Here is a 22394-nt window from a genome sequence, read left to right as displayed (position 1 = left end):
CTTTTTAATAATAAAACTAGAAACTTGGTGCGGTGGTGCCATGTTCAGTGTACTTTTTATTCTATCATTCTGCGTTGCATTCCTGACGCCACATGAAAACTAAAACTTTAAATAATAGGTGATTGTCAAACACCGCTTCTGGGATATGCCAGTGTTGGTCCCATCCTCAGTCAGCCATTAAAACTGAGTAACAGCAGAAAGGCATCGCAGTTATAAGAAATAGCATGTACAGAAGTGTGTTAAATAGGTGTGTTGAGAATGAAAGAAGGCTGGGCGCTGTGGCTTACGCCTGTAATCCCAGCACTTTGGGAGGCCAAGGCGGCCGGATCACCTGAGGTTAGGAGTTCGAGACCAGCCTGACCAATATGGTGAAACCCTGTCTCTACTAAAAATACAAAAGTTAGCCAGGCATGGTGGTGCATGCCTGTAATCCCAGCTACTCAGGAGGCTGAGACAGGAGAATCCCTTGAACCCAAGAGGCAGAGGTTGTAGTGAGCCGAGATTGTGTCACTGCACTCCAGCGTGGGTGACAGAGCAAGACTTCATCTCAGGAAAAAAAAAAGAAACAAAAATGTGTCAGAAACATAAAGTGACCATAGTGTTGGAAAAATGGCAACTGTAGACTTGTTCAATGCAGCGTTGCCAGAAACCTTCAATTTGTGAAAAATGCAATAAATCAAAGTGCAGTAAAATGAGGTATGCCTGTATGTACACACACACACACACACACACACACACACACACTATTGATTCTGTTTCTCTGATAAACTCTAATAAAATGGCTCTCCTCCAAGTAATGATTCAGGGATTCTGCAACTTTCTACCTTGTAATTCTGCCATTTTCAACCATGATTTTCAAAATTACTTGCATCAAACCAGATGGGGAAAGATCATAAAGAATTATAAATCATAATTGTGGGAAGTTTTTACGGGCAAGGGCTGACAGTGGCATACAGGGTCTTCTATTTTACATTCTATTGGCTGGAATTCAGTTACCTGGTCACATCTAGTGCCAAGGAAATTACCCTGTTGATCAGCCAGCAATTTCTCCCACATTTTACAACAGATATTACATATCCTGTGATTGTCTTTTCTTTGTGTGCCCTACTTACCTTTGATGTGACAGTGAGCTTTACTTCAATACCAGTACATGAGCTGCACTTTATAATTTGTAATTTGGGGGTGGTAGTGGAGATCCAGTAGGGTTTTTAGGTAATATTGGTGTAATTATTTAAAGTAGACCAGACTACTTGATCTAGATTTCAAAGATTGGGAAGAATGGTATCTCATTCATGGATAAAGTTACTTGTGCTTCAATTTGTTATTGAACTAGCACAGAAGCAGTGCAGAGAACATACATGAGATCAAAGATACGTGTTGGTGCAGAAGGATGCAGTTCTTTAGTGCCTCCCTTCTTATGAAGGCACAACTGATATTTAGTGATCTCAGCAAGCCTCATGGAGTGAGGAATACATAAGAAGCTTGGAACCCTGGGCATGCTACCTTTTAATTTATAAGGAGGGAAGAGGGTGACATTAGCACTAAATGTTCTACCCTATACCATATAAACAAATTCTTGCTGTACTAAAATTGCATAATTTAGAACAACCATACAGATCAATAAAGAAATAGATAACACCACAAGCCAACTCAACGTAATAAACATATGGACAGCACTGTACCCAACAATAGCAGAACACACATTTTTCTTAACTGCGCATGGAACATTCTCCAGGATAGACCATATTAGACCATAAAACAAGTCTTAATGAATTTTAAAAGATTGAAATCATACAAAGTAAGTTTTCTGAACACAAAGGAAAGAAACTAGAAACCAATAGTAGAAGGAAAACAAGAAAAATTCACAGATATGTGGAAATTAAACAGCACACTCTTGAACAATGAGCCAAAGAAGTCTTAAGGAAAGTTAGAAAAATATCTTGAGACAAATGAAAATTAAGAACAAAAGATACCAAAACTTACGGGATACAGTGAAAGCAGTGTTAAAAGGGAAATTTATAGCTGTAAACACTTACATGAAAGACAAAAGATCTCAAGTTAACAACCTAACTTACACCTTGAGGAATTAGAAAGAGATGAAATGAAACCCAAAAGTTAGAAGAAAGAGAGAAATAATAAAGATTAGAGCAGAGAGAAACAAAATGGAAAATAGAAAAACAAGAGAGAAAACAAGTGAAATCAAGAGTTAATTCTTCGAAAAGGTCAACAACAACAACAAAAAATAACAAACCTTCAGTTGGATTAAGAAAAATGAGAGAAGACTCAAATAACTAAAATTGGTAATGAAAGGACACTACATCTGATTCTACAGAAATAAGAGGGATTATAAGAGAATACGCTGAAGGATTGTATGGCAACAAATTGGATAATCTAGATTAAATGGATACATTATTAGAAACACACACCCTATCAAGATTAATCATGAAGAAGTAGAAAATCTGAACAAACCTATAACTGGTAAGGAGATTGAATCAGTAAACAAAAACTTCCCAGCAGATAAAAGCCCAGGACCAGGTGACTTCACTGGTGAGTTCTACCAAACATTGAAAGAAGAATTAACACCAGTTCTCCTCAAATTTTTCCAAAATATTGAAGAGGAGTAAACACTTCCAGATTCATTCTATGAAGCCAGCATAACCCTGTTATCAAAGCCAAAGACACTACAAGAAAACTACAGAGCAATATTCCAGATGGTTATTGATGCAGAAATTCTTAACAAAATACTTGACAACAAAAGTCAGCAGCATATTAAAAGAGTTGTATACTATGACCATGTTGGACTTATTCCTAAAATTCAAGGATGATTTAACCTAAGAAAATCAATGTAATATGCCACATTAACAATGTAGAGAGGGGAGAACACATGACCATCTTTATTCATGCAGAAAAAGTATTTCACATGATTCAACACTCTTTCATAGTAAAAAAACGCTCAGTACACTAGGAATAGAAGGAAACCACCTCAACATAGTAAAGGCCATATATGAAAAGCCCACAGTTAACATCAGACTAAATGGTGAAAGACTGAAAGCTTTTCCTTTAAGATCTAGAATAAGACAAGGATGCCTGCTTTTTCCACTCTCCCATGCCAGAGAAATTAGGGAAGAAAAAAAAAGAAAAAAGACATTCGAATTGAAAAGGAAGAAGTAAAGTTATCTCAGCAGATAACATGATCTTGTACGTAAGATATCACAAACACAATACAAAAATCTGTTAGAAATAATAAATGAAGGCCATGCATGGTGGCTCATGCCTGTAGTCCCAGCACTTTTGGAGGCCAAGGTAGGCAGATCGTTTGAGTCTAGGAGTTTAAGACCAGCCTGTGCAACATGGCAAAAACCATCTCTACATAAAAATACAGAACATTAGCTGGGCATGGTGATGCTTGCCTGTAGTCCCAGCTACTCTAGAGGCTGAAGTGAAGGATCACCTGAATCCAGGAGTGCAAGGCTGCAGTGAGCCATGATGGTGCCACTGCACTCCAGCCTGGGTAACAGAGTGAGACCCCATCTCAAAAAACAAACAAATGAATTCACTAAAGTTGCAGGGTAAAAAAATTAGCACACAAAAATTAGCTGCACTTCTGTATCCTAACAATGAAAAGGAAATTAAGAAAACAATTCCACTTATAACAACATCAAAAAGAATAAAATACTTAGGAACAAATTTAATCAAGGAAGTAAAATACTTGTACATGAAAAACTATGAAATGCTGAAAGAAATTAAGAAACAAATATTAATCAGTGGAAAGACATTATGTTCATTGGGATTAGAAGACTTAATAAAATAGAAACACAACCCAAAGTAATCCACAGATTCAGTGCAATCCCTATCATAATCCTAATAGCCCTTTTTGCAGGAAGAGTAAAATTCATTTAGAATCTCAAGGGACCCCAACTAGCCAGAACAATCTCGGGAAAGAAAAAGTTTGGAAATCTCATATCTCGATGTTTCAAAACTTATTACAAAGCTATAGCAATCAAATCAGTGTGAGATTGGCATAAAGACAGACATATATATCAATGGGATACAATAAAGAGCCTAGAAATAAATTCTCACATATATGTTCAAATATTTTCTTAAAGTGCCAAGACCATTTTGTGAGAAAGAACAGTTTTCTCATGAGATAATATTGGGGAAACTAGCTATCCACATGCAAAAGAATGAGGTTGTAACCTTACCTTAAATCACAGACAAAAATTAACTCGAATAAATTGTAAAATACATTAAAAAGTTCTGTGCATCAAAGAACACAACAGAATGAAAAACCTATGCAATGGGATAAAATATTTGCTAATCATGTATTTGATAAAGGGTCAGTATCCAGAATTTCTAAGAACTCCTACAACTCAAAACAAGAACAAAACTTGATTTTTTAAATAGGCAAAGGACTTGAATAGACATGTTTCCCTTGAAGATATATAAATAGCCAACAAGCACATGAAAAGATGCTCAGTATCACTAATCATCAGGGAAATGCATATCAAACCACAATGTGATGCCCCATATTAGGACCTATTAGAATGGCTACTATCAAAAAAAAAAAATACATAATTTTGAATAAATGTCGGCAAGGATGTGTAGAAATTGGAACCCTTGTGCCTTGTTGGTGGGAATGTAAAATGGTAAAGCCACTATGGAAAACAGTATGAGGATTCAAAAAAAAAAATAGAATTATCATATGACCCAGCAATTCAACTTATGGGTATATACTCAAAATAATTGAAAACAAGGTCTCAAAGAGTTATTTGTATACCCATATTCATTGTAGGATTATTCACAACAGCTAACAGGTGGAAGCAACCCAAGTGTCCACTGACGGATGGATGTATAAACAAAATGTGGTATATACATGCAATAGAATACTGTCCAGCTTTAAAAAGTAAGGAAATTTGATACATGCTACAACATGGATGAAGCTTGAGGGCGTTATGCTAAGTAAAATAAGCCAGTCACAGAAAGACCGATACTGTATGATTCCACTTATATGCAGTACTTAGAGTAGTCAAAATCATAGAGATAGATATCAGAAAGGTGGTTTCCAGGGGCTGGAGGGACGGGGTAGTGGGGAGTTGTTAAATGTGTATAGAGTTTTAGTTTTAGAGCACGAAGAAAGTTTAGGAAATTAGTTGTACAACAATGAGAATATATTTTAGCATGCGATTTAAAACAATTTTAAATGCATAAATTAACTACTTCATTTTCTTGTAGTATTACCCCAGCATCTGGCCTCTCAGAGTTTCAGAACAGACTTGTCAGTAGCATACCTCTCTCTAAGAAATGACATGTGACAAACCTCATAGTTTTGTTTGGAACTGATAACATGTTGGCACCATTTTGAGATAGACTTCAATACTGTGAATTTCATGATCTAATTCTCGATTGTCAGCTGGTGCAGCACTGAAAAATGATAGGATACTGCAGCATTACACAGAAAGTATGAAGTCTGTATTTCTGATTTTTTTTAAAAGAAAAGAACAAATAAAAACAATAGAACTGCATTGTCTACAGGATGCCTTGTAACTGATTGCAGTTCTTTAAAAATCTCTGGTTTTGTTTTGTCAATTGGGAATAGTACCTACTCTATTCATGTCCTGGGCTGCAAAGATTAAATTAGCTAGTTATATTATATAAATATAAGACCATAGAATTTTAAAGAAGAAACAAACTTTCAAGATAAAGTGTTTTCTGAACTTTTTTCTGAAGCATTGGCAACTATTTCTAAGGAAAAGTCAGGAAAAACCATAATATAGAATACAAATGAAATTGGGGTGTTCTGGTTGAATCAAGAGTAGAGTTCCAGATAGAGCACTGCCTGCTTGACTTCCTCTTAACTCTTCTTTGGCAGCCCAATACACCAGAGCTCAAACAAAGCACTTAGAATGTATTTTTTCAACAAATTAATTATTTGGAACCTAAAGTGTATATTCATTTGAAAGAGAGGATATAGGTCTAAAGTTATATTAATGTTCATTATTGCTACTGTTTATGCATTTTTATTTTGCTCAAAAATGATTAATAGCAAGTCAAGTAAAGTACCTTTTACTACATAACATGGAAGGATCTTAGACTTTTAGAATAATGAAGCTTTTAGAGTTCACAATTAATAAGCAATTTGCAGATATATAAATTTCTGTGCCAATAACTAGGAAATTAAGGAAATAAGCCTATTTCATTGTGTCAAATTGATCCCTTTACATTTACTTCCTATCCCAGTTATACCTCTTTTGTGATTTAGAGAGATCAAAGTCTCCTAATTAATGACAGCATCCATCATTTTTGTGTTATCTTTGTCCATAAATATATAAGTAATTATGTAATCATGAAATTATAGGAATTATAAATGCAAAAGAACTTTCTCTATAGCAGTCTACCTGATTACAATAAACCTTATATTTGTTTGATCTTTTGACTGTGATTTGATTTTAGTAAAACACTACCACATTAAATTTGTGATAAAACATTTTTTGTATCTTTTTTCAGCATTTAGATATAAATGTATTTTGGTTTTATAATTATAAAATTTCCATTTTATGTTTATATAAGCAACATTATAATAAAAACAATTTCAGTGAACATTTAGGAATCATGATACTTTTTCTTTTAAAGAGGTCTACATATTATTTGTGTTTGATAATTACTATCGTCTTTATCTTTAGATTTTGTGCCGTTGGCTCTTTGTTTTTGGACAAAGGCCTGCAGCTATAGAATCTGTTTCCTAAAAGATTTCAAGTTTGTATTTTCACTTGCCCAAAGCATATTTTAAATAATTTTGTCAGTGATTTGTTTTAAAAGCCATCCTAGAATAAAGGAGCTATTATGGAGAAATTATTTATTTCTACATATACTTAACACTTATTTTCACAACTTTGTTTTATTTTCACTAATTACTTTTAATTTCACAGATAATCAATATGCGTTTCCAAGCCTTTTGGCTATGCTTGGGTCTTCTGTTCATCTCAATTAATGCAGAATTTATGGATGATGATGTCGAGATGGAAGACTTAGAAGAAAATTCAGAAGAAATTGATGTTAATGAAGGTGAACTTTCCTCAGAGGTATGGTTATTGAGAAATGAGTCATAAATTGTTCCTTTACATAGTACAATGAAGTGATAGACCTCTGATGATTCATTTCAGTTCTAGTAGTCTTCATTTTAAAGACAGATAGAAAAACATTGATTTTTTTCTAAGCGTCTTATTACTTTATTTTTTAGAGAGCCCACGTACTTCAGAAATTTGTTCATGGCCTAGCAAAAGAAACACCTAGCACAGTTTCTTAAACAAATAAATATGGGTGAGGTTTTTACTATCAAAACAGGAATTTGTCACTGATTACAGAGAACTAAGCTAGTAGTAAGGTTTTTATTCATATTTCTGACACTGCTAGATCTTTTCAAATAAAAGGCCATATAATTTGCAATTCTTCAAGAAGTAAAGTATTTGTCTTTATTTCTCTGAGAAAAGAAAATGCCAGGAAGGAGGATGAATTAGAAAAGGAAGTGATGGTGGGGGGTGAGCATTTGGTAAACCTGACTCGTGTTTCTGTCTCAGCATTGTTAAAACATGTATTTTGAAGTAGTGATTAACAGGAGTCTGAGAAATTGCAGGAATTTTTGTATACCTTGATGATACATAAGAGCTTTTACATTGAGAAATATTCATATCTAACCTTGTGATAATCAGAAATATTTTTGATGGTGAGAAAGCATTAATTGTATTGTGCCAGCTACTGTTTGAAGGGCCAAAGGGAATAATATGTAGTTGTTACAGACTTCTTTACTTCATTTCCTCTTATTAAGAATTTTTCATTTGCAAATGTGTTATTTCACTGTCTAAGGTGAATAGTATGTTTCCCCTGTTAAATTTAAGCTCTGTAAGGACAACTTTTTTAAGCCTAGTTCTATAATCTGCAGAAAGTAAGTACTCTAAGTATTAATAATTACTGACTTAGATACAGTTACCACAGGATCTTTGAAGGTTAATATTAATACTTCAAAGAAATTGACAGGTAACTACCACTCTTGACTTATTTGGTGATACTTTGAGAATATGATAAGAAGTGGGAAAGAATTATTTTTGATGCTGCTAATTTTATAGCATGAGTAATCTACATAGGGTGAAGTATAAATAAAGGGTAAAATAAACTGATTTTAGGGGTGGCCTATCAGAAAGAAGTCTCTTGTGACACCGTTGCCCATTTTGTCAATCTATAAAAATACAGAGAACAGTAAAGTTGTAATTCAGTAAACTTCATAGAAGATTGGCAGTTTAGGTAGCTGAATCTTGACCCTGTCAGTAATTATGTGGAATTTTGTGTAATTACCGATTTTACTCCCTTAAATAGACAAGGAGTGTTTTACTATCAGGGTGGGATAGGGACAGTGAAAATAGAAAAAGTATTTCTGCACCCTTTTCCCTAAAGCCTAATGGAAGAAATCTCACTAGTCATACAGATACAATCACAACAAGCTGATTCTGAGAGGATCCAGACTAACCTATTACTGTGGGCAAATTTTTATTTATTGGTCCTCAGTTTAAATTATCTTTTGATAGTTTATCAGTCTTTACTCTTTTAAATTATTTTGTTGGTAAATTCTGTATCATGTAGTAAAAATGTATGAGCTTTGGAGCCAGACAGTTTTGGCTTTATATATAAGTCCTACAATTATCTAACTGGACAGCAGTAAGCAAGTTACTTTGTCTGTCCCAGTTTCATCATATATAAAGTGGGCACTAATGGTACTTCCCCCATAGGAATATTATAAGAATTAAAGGAGCCACTATATCACCAGTAATACCACTGCCACCGTCATCATTATTGCCACCCTAACAGCTAACACTTCAAAGGCACTTGAAACAATGCTTTGTTGATCATTGTTTTGCAATGCTATCTCCACAGAATCTTTTCATTCTCTGGGTTCCTAATCTTGTAAAATTATATTATTATATTTTAGGGTACCTAACAGTAAAACTTAAGAGTTAATTTTAAAAGCCTATGTGCTTACTAAGCTCTACATCTTATATGCTTTTTATTATGCTATTTCCTTTGCTCCCAAAGAGTTTTATTCATAAATATTGTCACTTGTCAGAGTCCCTTTGTTCCTTCTGTGTTAGAAGGGGTCAGTGTATCCACTGTTTGTATGTATAGTATTTTTGTCATCATGGTATTTCTTATATTTTCTTGTACCTTATCATTACTAGGATACAAAGTTTTGTACAGGTATGAGTTTGTCACCTTATATCTGTATTACCTGTATGTGCATTGCATACTATATTCTTCACTAGGAAGATTATTTAATTGAAATATTTGTGAAAATGAATAACTTTAGACTTGGAAAATCTCTTTTCTAGATTAAATATAAGACACCTCAACCTATAGGAGAAGTATATTTTGCAGAAACTTTTGATAGTGGAAGGTTGGCTGGGTGAGTATTCATTCAAGAGAATGTTTTGATTTATTAGCTTTTTTGAAGTTATTAGGTTTTGACCTGTGAAAATTACCTCTATTACAGATCTAAAAAAAAATTTAAAGTAGTTTAATTGACAATGTAAATCAGTACTTAGTATATTTTTGTAATTGATAGAATGTTTAATTTGAATAGTTATTTATTCAAAGAAAATATACTAATTCTGAATGTAAAGATGAAATTTATCATATTTATTCATTCTGTAGGACAGATATTAACACTCTTTAAGTTCAGATGACAAATATGAGTACAGTTCTACTACAATAATGGGAAAAACAAAAGTTAATATTAAAATGATTATTATGTGTCAGATGTCCTAAAAAAATAGATAATTACCATATTTAATCCCCATTTTACAAGTAAAGAAACCGAGGCTTCTTGTACCTTACCTGTGATCATACAGTTAGTAAATTATAGATTCCAAATTCAGTTTAACTCTAGTCCTCCAGGATTATGTGGTGAAGGCATCCTTATTTAGCATCTAAGTATGAATTTATTGTTGAATGAAAAGTGACTGTATTGGGTGATAATTTGTTGTATTTTTGTATGCATTATATCTATAAGTTGCTGATTTTATTGTTAATGACATATATGTATGTTCAACTTTATTTACAGATGGGTCTTATCAAAAGCAAAGAAAGATGACATGGATGAGGAGATTTCGATATACGATGGTAAAATATTTAAGTATTAGATATAACCGATATGGCCTGGAGTTCACTAACCTTTGAGATTATATTTTTGTTACATTGTGTTGGCTGGAGTCCCCCATGCTGCCTCGCAATAAAATGTTCAGTCTTTTATCTTGTCCCTCTTCAATATTTCTGAAAATCCCTTCGCTATTTCTGAAAATCTCACTCTTAAGCCAGTTAATCTAGTTTTCTAACTGAACAGTTGAATTTTCATTCTACTGCTGGTTAGTCTTTTGCGTTTCCTGAAGCAGTATTTCCCAGGCTACTGTTGTCTCTATGGTTTCATCTCAAGCCTAGACACACGTAGATCAAATTATAATTTATGGTAAGATTCTCCTAGCAAGTAAAAAGCAGAGGATAACTAATGAGAGCTACAAGATATGTGGCTACTTCTGGAATCCTCATCTCCAGGCCTATATCCATTATCATAGGGTGTCTAATAGGATTATCTTCAGTCTTAGCTCTAGAAAGAAATGTCCTATAGGCAGGGGTCATATTGTCTTCCGTAACAGGACTACCCTAGAGTATGACCAAATATTTTCTTCTTTGTGATCTAAAAACCAGCCTCCTTGATTGTTATATGCTGAATCACGATCACAGTGATAACACTGTGATCTTCTCACAGTGACTGATAGTGGTAATGTCTTCTTTTTCAGAGGACCTCATACTCATAAACATGTGACCTTGCGCTCAGACCCCAATAAGCAGTTACATCACAACAGCAAAATAGATAGCATGTTGGATGTCAGCTGTCTGATTCCTTTTCATAGTTTCTGTTTAGTGTAAGATAAAGGTCATACCTGCATGTCTTCCTTTGCATTGTGTTCGCCATCCCAGCAAATCCCCTGTGCATACACACACACACACATATATATATGTGTGTATGTGTATATATGTCTATATGCTTATCTAGTCCAAAAAGGACACCACCTCATATGCACAGAAAAGGCAGTAGAAGCAGTAGTGGGATTGCTGGAAAAACAGTAGATCTGCTTTCAGTTTTTTAATAAATCTCCATGCTGTTTTCCATAGAGACTATATTAATTTACATTGCACCAGCAGTGTATAAATGTTCCCTTTTCACCACATCCATGCCAATTGTTTTTTGACTTTTGAATAATGGCCATTCTTACAGGGGTAATGTAGTATCTCATTGTGGTTTTAATTTGCATTTCCTTGATGATTAGTGATGTTGAGCATTTTCTAAACATGTTCATTGGCCATTTCTATATCTTCTTTTGAGAAATGTCTATTTATGTCATTTGCCTACTTTTTGATGGGATTAATTTTTTTCTTACTGATTTGTTTGAGTCTCTTGATTCTGGATACTAGTCCTTTGTGAGATTCACAAGTTATTAATATTTTCTCCCACTCTGTGGGTTGTCTGTTTACTCTGATGATTATTTCTTTTGCTGTGCAGCAGTTTTTTAGTTTAATTAGGTCCCATTTATTTATTTTCGTTTTTGTTGCATTTGCTTTTAGGTTCTTGGTCCTGAATTTTTTGCCTAAGTCAATGTCTAGAAGAGTTTTTCTGGTGTTCTAGAATTTTTATGGTTTCAGATCTTAGGTTTAAGTCTTTAATCCATCTTGAGTTGATTTTTGTATAAGGTGACAGGTAAGGGTCCAGTTTCATTCTTCCACATGTGGCTTGCCAGTTTTCTCAGTACCATTTATTAAATAGGGTGTCCTTTCCCTAATTTATGTTTTTGTATGCTTGGTCAAAGATCAGTTAGTTATAAGTATTTTGCTTTATTTCTGGTTCTCTATTCTGTTCCAGTGGTCTGTGTGTGTACTTGAGACCATTACCATGCTGTTTTGATAATATGTCCTTGTATAATTTGAAGTCAGGTACTGTGATACCTCCAGATTTGTTCTTTTTGCTTAGGATTACTTTGGCTCTTCAGGCTCTTTTTTGGTTCCATATGAACTTTTGGATTTTTTCCCTAATTCTGTGAAAAATGTTGTTGGTATTTTGACAGGAATTGCATTGAATCTATAGATGGCTTTCTGCAGAATGATCATTTTCATGATATTGATTCTTCCAGTCCATGAGCATGGGATGTGTTTCCATTTGTTTGTGTCATCTATGATTTTTTTTCAGCAGTGTTTTATAGTTCTCCTTATATAGATCTTTCACCTCTGTTAGGAATATTCCTAGGGAGTTTTTTCTTTTTTTCTTTTTTTTTTTTTTGCAGCTATTGTAAAAGTTATTGAGTTCTTGATTTGATTTTCAGTTTGGTCGTTGTTGCTATGTAGCAGTACTACTGATTTGTGTACATTGATTTTGTAACCTGAGACTTTTATTGAATTCATTTATCAAGTCTAGTAGTCTATTGGATGAGTCTTTAGGGTTTTCTAGGTATGCGATCATATCATTAGCAAACAGTGATAGCTTGACTTCCTCATTTCCAATTTATATGTCCTTTATTTCTTTCTCTTGCCAGATTGCTCTGGCTAGGACTTCCAGATAAAGTTGTTAGTTCTTAAAATAAGACCTTTATAGCAGGCGAGGGGCAAACTACAAGTTAGTGATAATACAATTCACCGTCAATGTGAGAGAAAGAAACCAAGTACATTTATCTTTTTCAAAAAAAAATAATATGACCAAATTGGGGGGCAGGGGGGGTGGTGAAGAAAAGAAACTTGGAAACTTAATAAAAACACACACATTTTTAAAAGTCTAAAAATGTATGTACAATTATAGACCAAAAATTACCCCTCTTTGATTTATAAGACTGTGTCTGGTTCTTGCATTATTTTTCTTAGAAAGAAAACAAAAGGATATAAGAGCATTTGTAATTCACAAATGCTCATTAATGAATATTTTGAGTTGACACAATACTGGAAAATGGCCAGTTTTTGCTGAATTGAATTTTCTTGGAATAGGCAATACCTATAATTTTCAAAACACAAGATTTTACACAAATTAATATGAGTCGATTTTCTATTCTAAAACCGGTAAAGGAGTAAAGTCCAACACCTAACTTTTGGGCTACAGGTAGCCCACCTAGCTTTGCATTGTATGTGGCCCATAATCTAATTTCAGGAATGTCCTGATCTTAACATGGAAAATTGTAAACCAGAGAAGGCCTAACTCAGTTTTGCCTTATTATAGCTTAGTGCTTATGCGGTGCTTTGCTGCCTTCCTGGCCAAAAGTTCTGAGAACTGATTAGTGTAGCCTGAGAAGGGTTTGTGTGAATTAAGCATGCAGTTTTCAAAATGAACTTTAAATCTTTACAGTGACTGCTGCAACTAAGAAAAGTAGCTGATGAGTATTATGCATTTCAAAATAAATAGACTACTCATTTTGTGTTAAGGATGCTCTTTGTGTCATATGCAGTTATAAATACGTCATTTTAAAAATACAATATTGACCATATTGAGACAAACCACATTTCATTGATTAAAAAACTCTTTCATAGAAAAACCAAACTAATTCAGCTTTAAGAGTGACTTAATTAGACACTATAGTGTTTGCTATTAGTTTTCACAATTTTAGTTAAGAAAATGAAATAATTCCTTGATAGAAAAAAAAAAGATAAATGAGCAGGCATACATATATAGTTGAAGATATTTCCTGATTTAAAATTTTTATTTTTCCCAAGTCAGCCTTCCTGGAAAAAATTATTGCTCACAACTGCTGATGAATAATTCTTAGGTCGGTGTTTTCTGTTTTAGTTTAATTTGCTTTGCTTTATTTTTTTAGGAAGATGGGAAATTGAAGAGTTGAAAGAAAACCAGGTACCTGGTGACAGAGGACTGGTATTAAAATCTAGAGCAAAGCATCATGCAATATCTGCTGTATTAGCAAAACCCTTCATTTTTGCTGATAAACCCTTGATAGTTCAGTAAGTGTTGCTATATTTTGGAATACTTTTTCTGAATTTTGTATTAGCTTTGGCTTCTGAATATAGCTTGTATTTTGAAAATGGATGTAAAAATCTAGATCTTCCTTTTCTGTTTCACTTAGTTAAATACACAAATGTGCATATACGCACAAACATACCCGTGTCTTTAATGAAAAGCAGGTAAATGATAAAATTATACAAAGATCAACCATTCTTATGGCCTAGAACTAATATTTATATTTTTTCAAGGAATTGTATGTGGGCTATTAAGCAGTGTATTTCCTTTGGTCTGAGTCTTGTATTGACTAAATGAAGAGTAAATAGTTTGGCTCTCTTAAAAAAATTTAAAAATTATGTGATATATACTGTAATATATACAATTCTGCTGCCATAAACTATATAATGCATAGTAAAAATCACCGTTTTTGTTTTACTCTTAAAATTACTTCTTATCAAAATATTAAACTTAATATATTCAGACTAGAATCATAAATATTGCTATTAAACCAGTGATAAGATTCAAAGGCAGAAAGTTTATTTCAAAAATAAATGTTTATGAATACCAGTGTCTTTCAAGCATGGACCCCTTTTAAAGGTCACATTCTTATAGATAATCCTTTCCTTCAACCTCTCCACCTTCTCATTATGCCTGGCATGGTGCCTCATGTGTATAATCCCAGCACTTTGGGAGGCCTAGGTGGGCAGATAGCTTGAGCCCAGGAGTTTAAGACCAACTTGGGCAACATGGCAAAACCCCAGCTCTACAAAAAATTTAAAAAATTAGCCAGGCATGGTGGTGCCCAACTGTAGTCCAACTAATCTGGAGGCTGAGGTGGGAGGATCACCTAAGCCCAGGAAGTCGAGGCTGCAGTGAGCCAAGGTCACACCAATGCATTGCAGCCTGGGTGACAGATGAGATCTTGCCTCAAAAAAAAGAAAAAAAGAAAAAAAAAAGGAGGACCAAGAATTGAATAGCAGTCTTTCATGTTTAAAAACAATTCAAAGGAGAGTGAATGTTTGTCTCCTCTTAATATTGATAAAATGAAATGGGGTAAATAAAATGAAGAGATTTATATTAAATGCTATAAATGCTGATTTACAACATAACTTTACTATAAAGCTGCTTTTCCCAAATCGTGTACATGTTAGTATATATGAATAAGATGAAGAATATCCTAACTTAAAAAAATACGAAGTAAAGGCCTGGCATGGTGGTTCACACCTGTAATCCCAGCACTTTGGGAGGCCAAGGTAGGTGGATCATGAGGTCAGGAGATCAAGACCATCCTGTCTAACATGGTGAAACCCCGTCTCTACTAAAAATACAAAAAATTAGCTGGGCATGGTGGTGGGTGCCTGTAGTCCCAGTTACTCGGGAGGCTGAGGCAAGAGAATGGCATGAACCCAGGAGGCAGGGCTTGCAGTGAGCCGAGATCACGCCACTACACTGCAGCCTGAGTAAATGGGCAACAGAGCAAGACTATCTCTAAATAAATAAATAAAATTTAAATTTAAATTTATAAAAGGAAGTATGTTAGCTTATTAAAGACTGAGAAGTTCTGCACATGAAAACCTGTTTTCAGCATTACTACTGTGTTTCCCAAACACGTTTGATCACATAAGTTTATTCTCCCACCTAACAATAACTGCTATTTCATGGTACAATTTGAGAAATGATACTCTAAAGAAATTAAGGTTACCATATACTATGCATATGTCCTTGGTTTTCCTGTGACTGGAAGTTTAGCAGCAGTCAAGCTGTATGATAAACATTTTGTTGATCCTCTAATCCATTGTGAATCATTTATACTAGGTAAAAGTTAATTATTTGAAAACTCTGAAAGTTTACAGTGTAAGAAATGGACAAAGTGATTGAATCTAGGCATAATGGAGCAATGAAACTATGTTCACACTTATGAAGCCACTGTACAAAACATTTTTTCCAGTTCTTACCTTTTTACAGAATGCTCTGTCCTCAGATAACCTATTATAAAGCAAAATCTTTTTAATTTTTTTCCTGAAAACATTGACCTTTAAGTCATATCATGCACCATGTCTTCTACTTATAGTCTTCAAATACTTAAATTCCATGAAAAACAAAATTTTGTCAGCTATTGATTAAAATAAAGAGAAGACTTTGAGGAAAACAAACTGTCTTCTATTTAAAAAATGAAAAAGAACAAAAGAATACCTTCCTTCTGATTATCATAGAAGCATTTGAACATGTATTTGCCCCTCATGGGGCATAATATCCTTTAATCATCATAACAATCCTTTAAGGTGTAAGTATGGGCCATGTCTGCATATTATAGATGAGCAAATAGAGACTTAGAGCTTAAATGACTTGCCCTTACCCAAGGAGTCACTAGAGTAAATGACAGAATCAAGAATAACTCTCAGGTCATTTTGTCTTTAAAGTACATGCATGTAGCCACTGTTGTAGATAGCTTAAGAAATAAAGCATGGAACAAAGTATAGGGGAAAATCACCCCTTTCAAATCAGAGGTACTTAAAATTTTGTTTCCTCTGTTTTTAAATACAAAATAGGTACACCAATTGAGTTCAAATTGTTAAAATTTTGTATGCTATCATGTTTTACCTTCTTGTCACTAAATTTCTTCAGAAACATTTACAACTATAATCCTTTATTAAAATGATCATCATTTCTGGTTGTTTCTCTAGTTTTCATGTCTTTTTGTTTTCATTCATTTAATGAAATCATAACCTTTTTTGTTTTTACTGTTTGACAACCATTTCCTCATTGATTTCTGTCACATATAATTCATTAATTTAACCAAAAAAAAAAAATCTCTTCAGTAAGTCTATGCCTCATTGCTGTAGCAAGGCTATTTCCGTTTAAAAATTACCAATACATTTTAAAAAACTTTGCTGAGAATTACACTGTGTTGTAAATTCGTAAGAGACTCTCATGTTCATTCTTTTAGCTGTTATACTAAACAGTGAAAATTTCCCATATCTCCTGGCTATTTAGGTCTGAAAGCCAGCTTATTGATTGAGATTATGAATCTCTTTGCTGGACCTATTTAATTAAATGTACAACTTATTTAACATGGTAAGGTGTAGTGAACTCTAGGTATCTAAGATCATTAGCAATTTCTTAGAAATCTTGCTGTAGCTGTGGTTCTTATGGCCTTTGTTTTTTCAGTTTATAAAGTATAAGTATAGTGCCTACCTTGTCAGAATTTGAAATCTCCTGTTGTAGTTTTAGTCACAGTATCTTATTCTTAATTTATCAGTTTTGATGGAAAAAAATTTAAACAAATTGATTAGTTTGTCTGCAGTTGATTGTAATCATTCTATTTTTAATATTTTAATGGTGTGTCTTGTATTACAGTAGTAGAAAACTGTTTTGCTTATTTCCTATAGGTTGTAGATATGCTTTATATGAGCTTTCTGATAATGTAAAAAAATTTATACTTACATGAATTGAAAATAATAACATTGGATTTTAAAGAGCAATTAGTAATTTTTATTTATCAGTAGCACGGTTCTTTTTCCCTTTATTCAGATATGAAGTAAATTTTCAAGATGGTATTGATTGTGGAGGTGCATACATTAAACTCCTAGCAGACACTGATGATTTGATTCTGGTATGATATTTTAATATTTAAGAAAACCTTATTAAAGTTAATAAGTATTTTTAAGGAACAGTTGATAAAAGTGAACATTTTTATCTTCAACTGAAATTGAAAAGAACTGTAGATATCTTTTTTCAATGTGAATTTATATAGCTCTTACAATTTGCCTTCAAGTTTTATAAAAAGCTGTGTTACTTGAAGGCATCAATTTTATAATCTTTACAGACATGAAAAAGTTTACCATGTCTGTAGGACAAAAACTTCGTGGTACTTATAAATTCTTTTGAAATATAGCTTAGAGTTATTTTCTTCACAGAATAAGACTCGTTTGTTTAGAGAAGTATAACAAAGTAAAGCAGTGAAACAAAATGGCCAAAGAACCAAATTAAAAGGGGTTAGTAACCCATAGAAAGTAACTAATTTTTAAAACTTTTCATGATGAAGTAGCTTTATACTTCTAAGAGGTTGTATTAGGAACATTGGAAGGTTGGGGATATTTCTTATAGCCTTCTCCTGTAAATGGCTGTTTCAGACTTTCTGCATATAACAGAAATACAATAGATGAGACATCAGGGGTATGTTTTTCAGAACACATGTCTGTACATAAGCTATGAAATGTGGATGGAAGACTTTTTCATATACTACTCATTATTATTAGGATCAAGTGAAGGAGAGACCATTGTAGTATATGTTGAAGCTCTTGTTTTAGATGAACACTTGAAGGTAGGATGACAAAAAAATCTAATGCTGAGTATTTCTATAAGCACTTTATCTGATTAATTCACTTAATTCTCAGAGAACTCTTGTAAGGTAGGTATTACTATCATCTCCATACTTCAGAGGTGATGAAATGGAGGTACAGAGAGCTTTAAAAAATTGACTTATGGTGACATACAGCTAGTTTAAGTGGCAGTGATAGGATTTGGACCCCAGTATCTGACTCCATACCCCATGCTGTTAACCACTGTGCCATGCCAAATAAAGAGAAATGCATGTCCCCCTGTCTGTTTTTATGTCTGAATAAATCTCTCTTCATCTTGTCCTCAGAGGGTCATTTTCTGATATCTTCCTAAATAATAGTAATGGGTAACAATTTTAGTCTTAAGGCCATAAATATGCTTTCCTCTAATGCCCAATTCTCTCAATAAAATATTAGTAATATAGATTTACATAGAGAATTGAAGCATATTATGATGTTGCTAGAGTATTTTCAGCTTCTTTCCTACATCTTCAGGAAGTAGTGTGTACTTTAAAAAATCTATATTCAAGTAAAATTTGTCGTTTTTCCACGTCCTTTATTGTCACTTGTATTAAATAGCTAGCTCTTTGGTGAATTATCATTTAATATATTTTTGTAAACTCTACCCATTGGATAGAATACAGAAATTCATTAAATACTCTTTGATTCTGGACTAATGCCAACACTCATCTCTCTTTGAAGGAAAACTTTTATGATAGAACATCCTATATCATTATGTTTGGACCAGATAAATGCGGAGAAGATTATAAACTTCATTTTATCTTCAGACATAAACATCCCAAAACTGGAGTTTTTGAAGAGAAACATGCCAAACCTCCAGATGTAGACCTTAAAAAGTTCTTTACAGACAGGAAGACTCATCTTTATACCCTTGGTATACCCTTTCAATTCATTCATGTATTCAAAAATATTTGCTGACTATTGATATATTCATGGCAAGTGCTTTACGAGAAAACAAACATGCACCCCATCCTGAAGGAGCTTATCTTTTTCAGAAAATAGGACATGTATAATGACAGCACAGGTAGAAAATAAAGTGCCATATAAGAAAGAGAGATAAGGCACAGCTAAGAGTTCACAAGCAATATTACTTCCAGCTTAGAGACTTGGAACAAAGCTAGGAAAGATTATATTTGAGCTCATCTTGAAGTACAGATAGAATGTGGAAGACAGTAGGGTGAAAGGACATTTTAGACGTTGTGACAGTGGTGCTGTAAGAACAGAAAACTAGAAAATAAAAAGGAAGACGCCCTTAATGCCAGACTAAAAAGTTTAGACTTTATCCTGTAGGTAGTTGTGATTATTGTTATGTTCTACCTCGTGTTGGTTGTGGCATGTACTTCGAAAGGAAAAGCATTGAGCAGCCATATATTAATATACTTAGGTAAATAGGAATTTGCATAGCTATGGGGGTGAGGGACATTATAAGGAGTTGTTTCTCCCATTCTCAAGTATAATGTCTGTAGAGCTCTGTTGGGCCACTATCAAAATCAGAGCATATTGGAACCTAATAGGACATTTTGAAATGGCCCTATCGGCTTCCTTTCTCACGTCTCAACTCCACCCAAGATTAAAGTATTTCAATCTGTTTCCCTAAATGCTGCAGTTGTAGAAACATTCATTTTGTCTGCTAGGGCAATGCCCATTTCATCTTCAATATCAGATGTGATATAATAAGCATCTTTATGAAATAATTGAAAAATAAAACAGCATTTTGGGGAACACCAAGTAAACTGTAGAAATAATGAGAAAATATAACTAGAACAGAATAAATGAATTGTTTGTGTTATAACACTTTAAGATTGTATCAAAAAAATTAAATGCTGAAAAAGATTAGCTTGTATCTTGTAACTATAAAAGAGTGAAGCTGACTTGTTATGAGTCCCAGAACAGAGCTATTTGGTATTATTCTTTATTTGAGAAGTAATGGAGCATTTTATTGTAAAAAATGCAGTTTAAAACAAAATTTTATCTTTATTTAGGAAATATATCTGGTGATTTTAGAATATTTTGGTTTACTACATTGGTTATTCCTCTGTTTCTGGTTGGGAAAAAAGCTTTACCCATGGAGTTAAGGGTAGTTACATTATTTAGAAGATTATCTTTAAAGTGTACATCAAAATGATAACTATAATATATTTAAATTTGTCCTTAGTGATGAATCCAGATGACACATTTGAGGTGTTAGTTGATCAAACAGTTGTAAACAAAGGAAGCCTCCTCGAGGATGTGGTTCCTCCTATCAACCCTCCCAAAGAAATTGAAGATCCCAGTGACAAAAAACCTGAAGAATGGGATGAAAGAGCAAAAATTCCTGATCCTTCTGCCGTCAAACCAGAAGACTGGTAAGCACATAATTCGGTAGCAAAGCATTATTTGGCATAACTGGGTAATGAAACAACATGTAAGTGAAGTTTACAACCAATGAAGTTTATTGTTTTAAACATCAGAAGTACTTATGTTTAGTATTTTGGGTGAAATATATTCTAAAATAGATTTTACACTTCCCTCCCTGTTAATATTTTTTTATTTCTATTGATAATGATGTTGCATTTTTCAATTTTTTATGTTTTCATTGCTGTGGATAAAAAAGTTCATAAATCCAAAATACCAGTGCTTTAATTTTCAGTCCTAGTTTGATCTTTATTGTACGTATGTGAGAGGCCGAGGTGGGCAGATCACCTAAGGTTAGGAGTTCGAAACCAGCTTGGCCAACATGGCAAAACCCCGGCTCTACTAAAAACACAAAAATTAGCTGGGCATGGTGGCGGGTGCCTGTAATCCCAGCTACTTGGGAGGCTGAAGCAGGAGAATTGCTTGAACCTGGAAGGCAGAGGCTGCAATGAGCCAAGGTCGTGCCACTGCACTCCAGCCTGGCGACAGAGCGAGACTGTATCTCAAAAAAAAAAAGTACGTTTGCCCTTAAATGAGAGAAACCACATATAACTGCCTCATTCTGATTGTTGAAATGTGTTAGAATTTGTTTTACAAAGTACTAAAAGAAATGCTCCATTAAGTTTTAACTTTTGGTTGCTCTGAGCACTCAGAGACTCAAGATGACATTGATATCAGGCAAACACAAATCTGTACATTTGTAGAGTTCATTTTTTCTGTTTATTTTGTAATTCATTTGGAAAATCATGAAGTGGCCTCTTGTTTAAAATGTCTATCTTTCTGTAATGATGAAAATTATATTAGTAGTTCAGTACTTTATGTTTACATACTTTAGAATTTACTAAGTGTTTTGTTTTTGTTTTTGTTTTTGTTTGAGACGGAGTCTCACTCTGTCACCCAGGCTGGAGTGCAATGATGCGATCTCAGTTCACTACAGCCTCTGCCTCTGGGTTCAAGCAATTCTCCTGCCTCAGCCTCTTGAGTAGCTGGGATTACAGGCGTGCACCACCACGCCCGGCTAATTTTTGTATTTGTAGTAGAGATGGGGTTTCACCATGTTAGTCAGGCTGGTCTGAAATTCCTGATCTCGTGATCCGCCCACCTCAGCCTCCCAAAGTGCTGGGACTACAGGTGTGAGCCACCACACCAGCCTGAGTGTTGTTTTTAAAATGAAAATACTAGAATTAAATAAGCGGGATTTTAAAAATTATATTGGAATAGGGAAGAACTTTCCAAATATAAAATCCAAAAATCCTTTAAAAATAAGTTCAACTACATGAAAATAAGTGATTTGTATATATTGCAAAAAACAAACAAACAAAAAAAAAACCCTCCCTAAACTATTTCAAAAAACACACAAGAACCAGGAAAAATTATTTTCAATCATATAGCTGACAGAGAGCTAATTTCTTAATATAAAGGTGATGAGCTAAGAAAAAATAGTTTTTATATATCACTTATGCTACTAAATGTACATTCAAAGTTCAGTGAGATACCAATTTTCACCTATCACATGGGCAAAAATCAAGAAGTTTGGTAACACTCTTCACAAAGACAGGAGAAAATAAGTACTTTTGCATGCTGCTGGTAGAACTGGAAATGGAGTGTAA

General features: G+C 33.8%; 1 protein-coding gene across 2 annotated transcripts in view; it reads left to right on the top strand.

The window, feature by feature from the left end:
• Positions 1 to 22394, top strand: part of CLGN (calmegin) — a 35672-nt gene that overhangs the window by 1469 nt on the left and 11809 nt on the right. For both annotated transcript variants that reach the window (XM_007999845.3, XM_007999848.3), the window contains exons 2-8: positions 6927 to 7079; positions 9375 to 9448; positions 10106 to 10164; positions 13890 to 14031; positions 17561 to 17642; positions 19072 to 19264; positions 20546 to 20735. In XM_007999845.3, the coding sequence (XP_007998036.1) occupies positions 6936 to 7079; positions 9375 to 9448; positions 10106 to 10164; positions 13890 to 14031; positions 17561 to 17642; positions 19072 to 19264; positions 20546 to 20735 (884 nt within the window). In that variant the 5' untranslated portion in view covers positions 6927 to 6935. The remainder of the gene's footprint in view (positions 1 to 6926; positions 7080 to 9374; positions 9449 to 10105; positions 10165 to 13889; positions 14032 to 17560; positions 17643 to 19071; positions 19265 to 20545; positions 20736 to 22394) is intronic.

The sequence above is a fragment of the Chlorocebus sabaeus genome, chromosome 7 (genome assembly GCF_047675955.1).
Source record: "Chlorocebus sabaeus isolate Y175 chromosome 7, mChlSab1.0.hap1, whole genome shotgun sequence".
NCBI classification, from domain to species: Eukaryota; Metazoa; Chordata; class Mammalia; order Primates; family Cercopithecidae; genus Chlorocebus; species Chlorocebus sabaeus.
The sequence above is the reverse complement of the archived record's forward strand: the minus strand, read 5'-3'. Positions and strand labels throughout refer to the sequence as shown.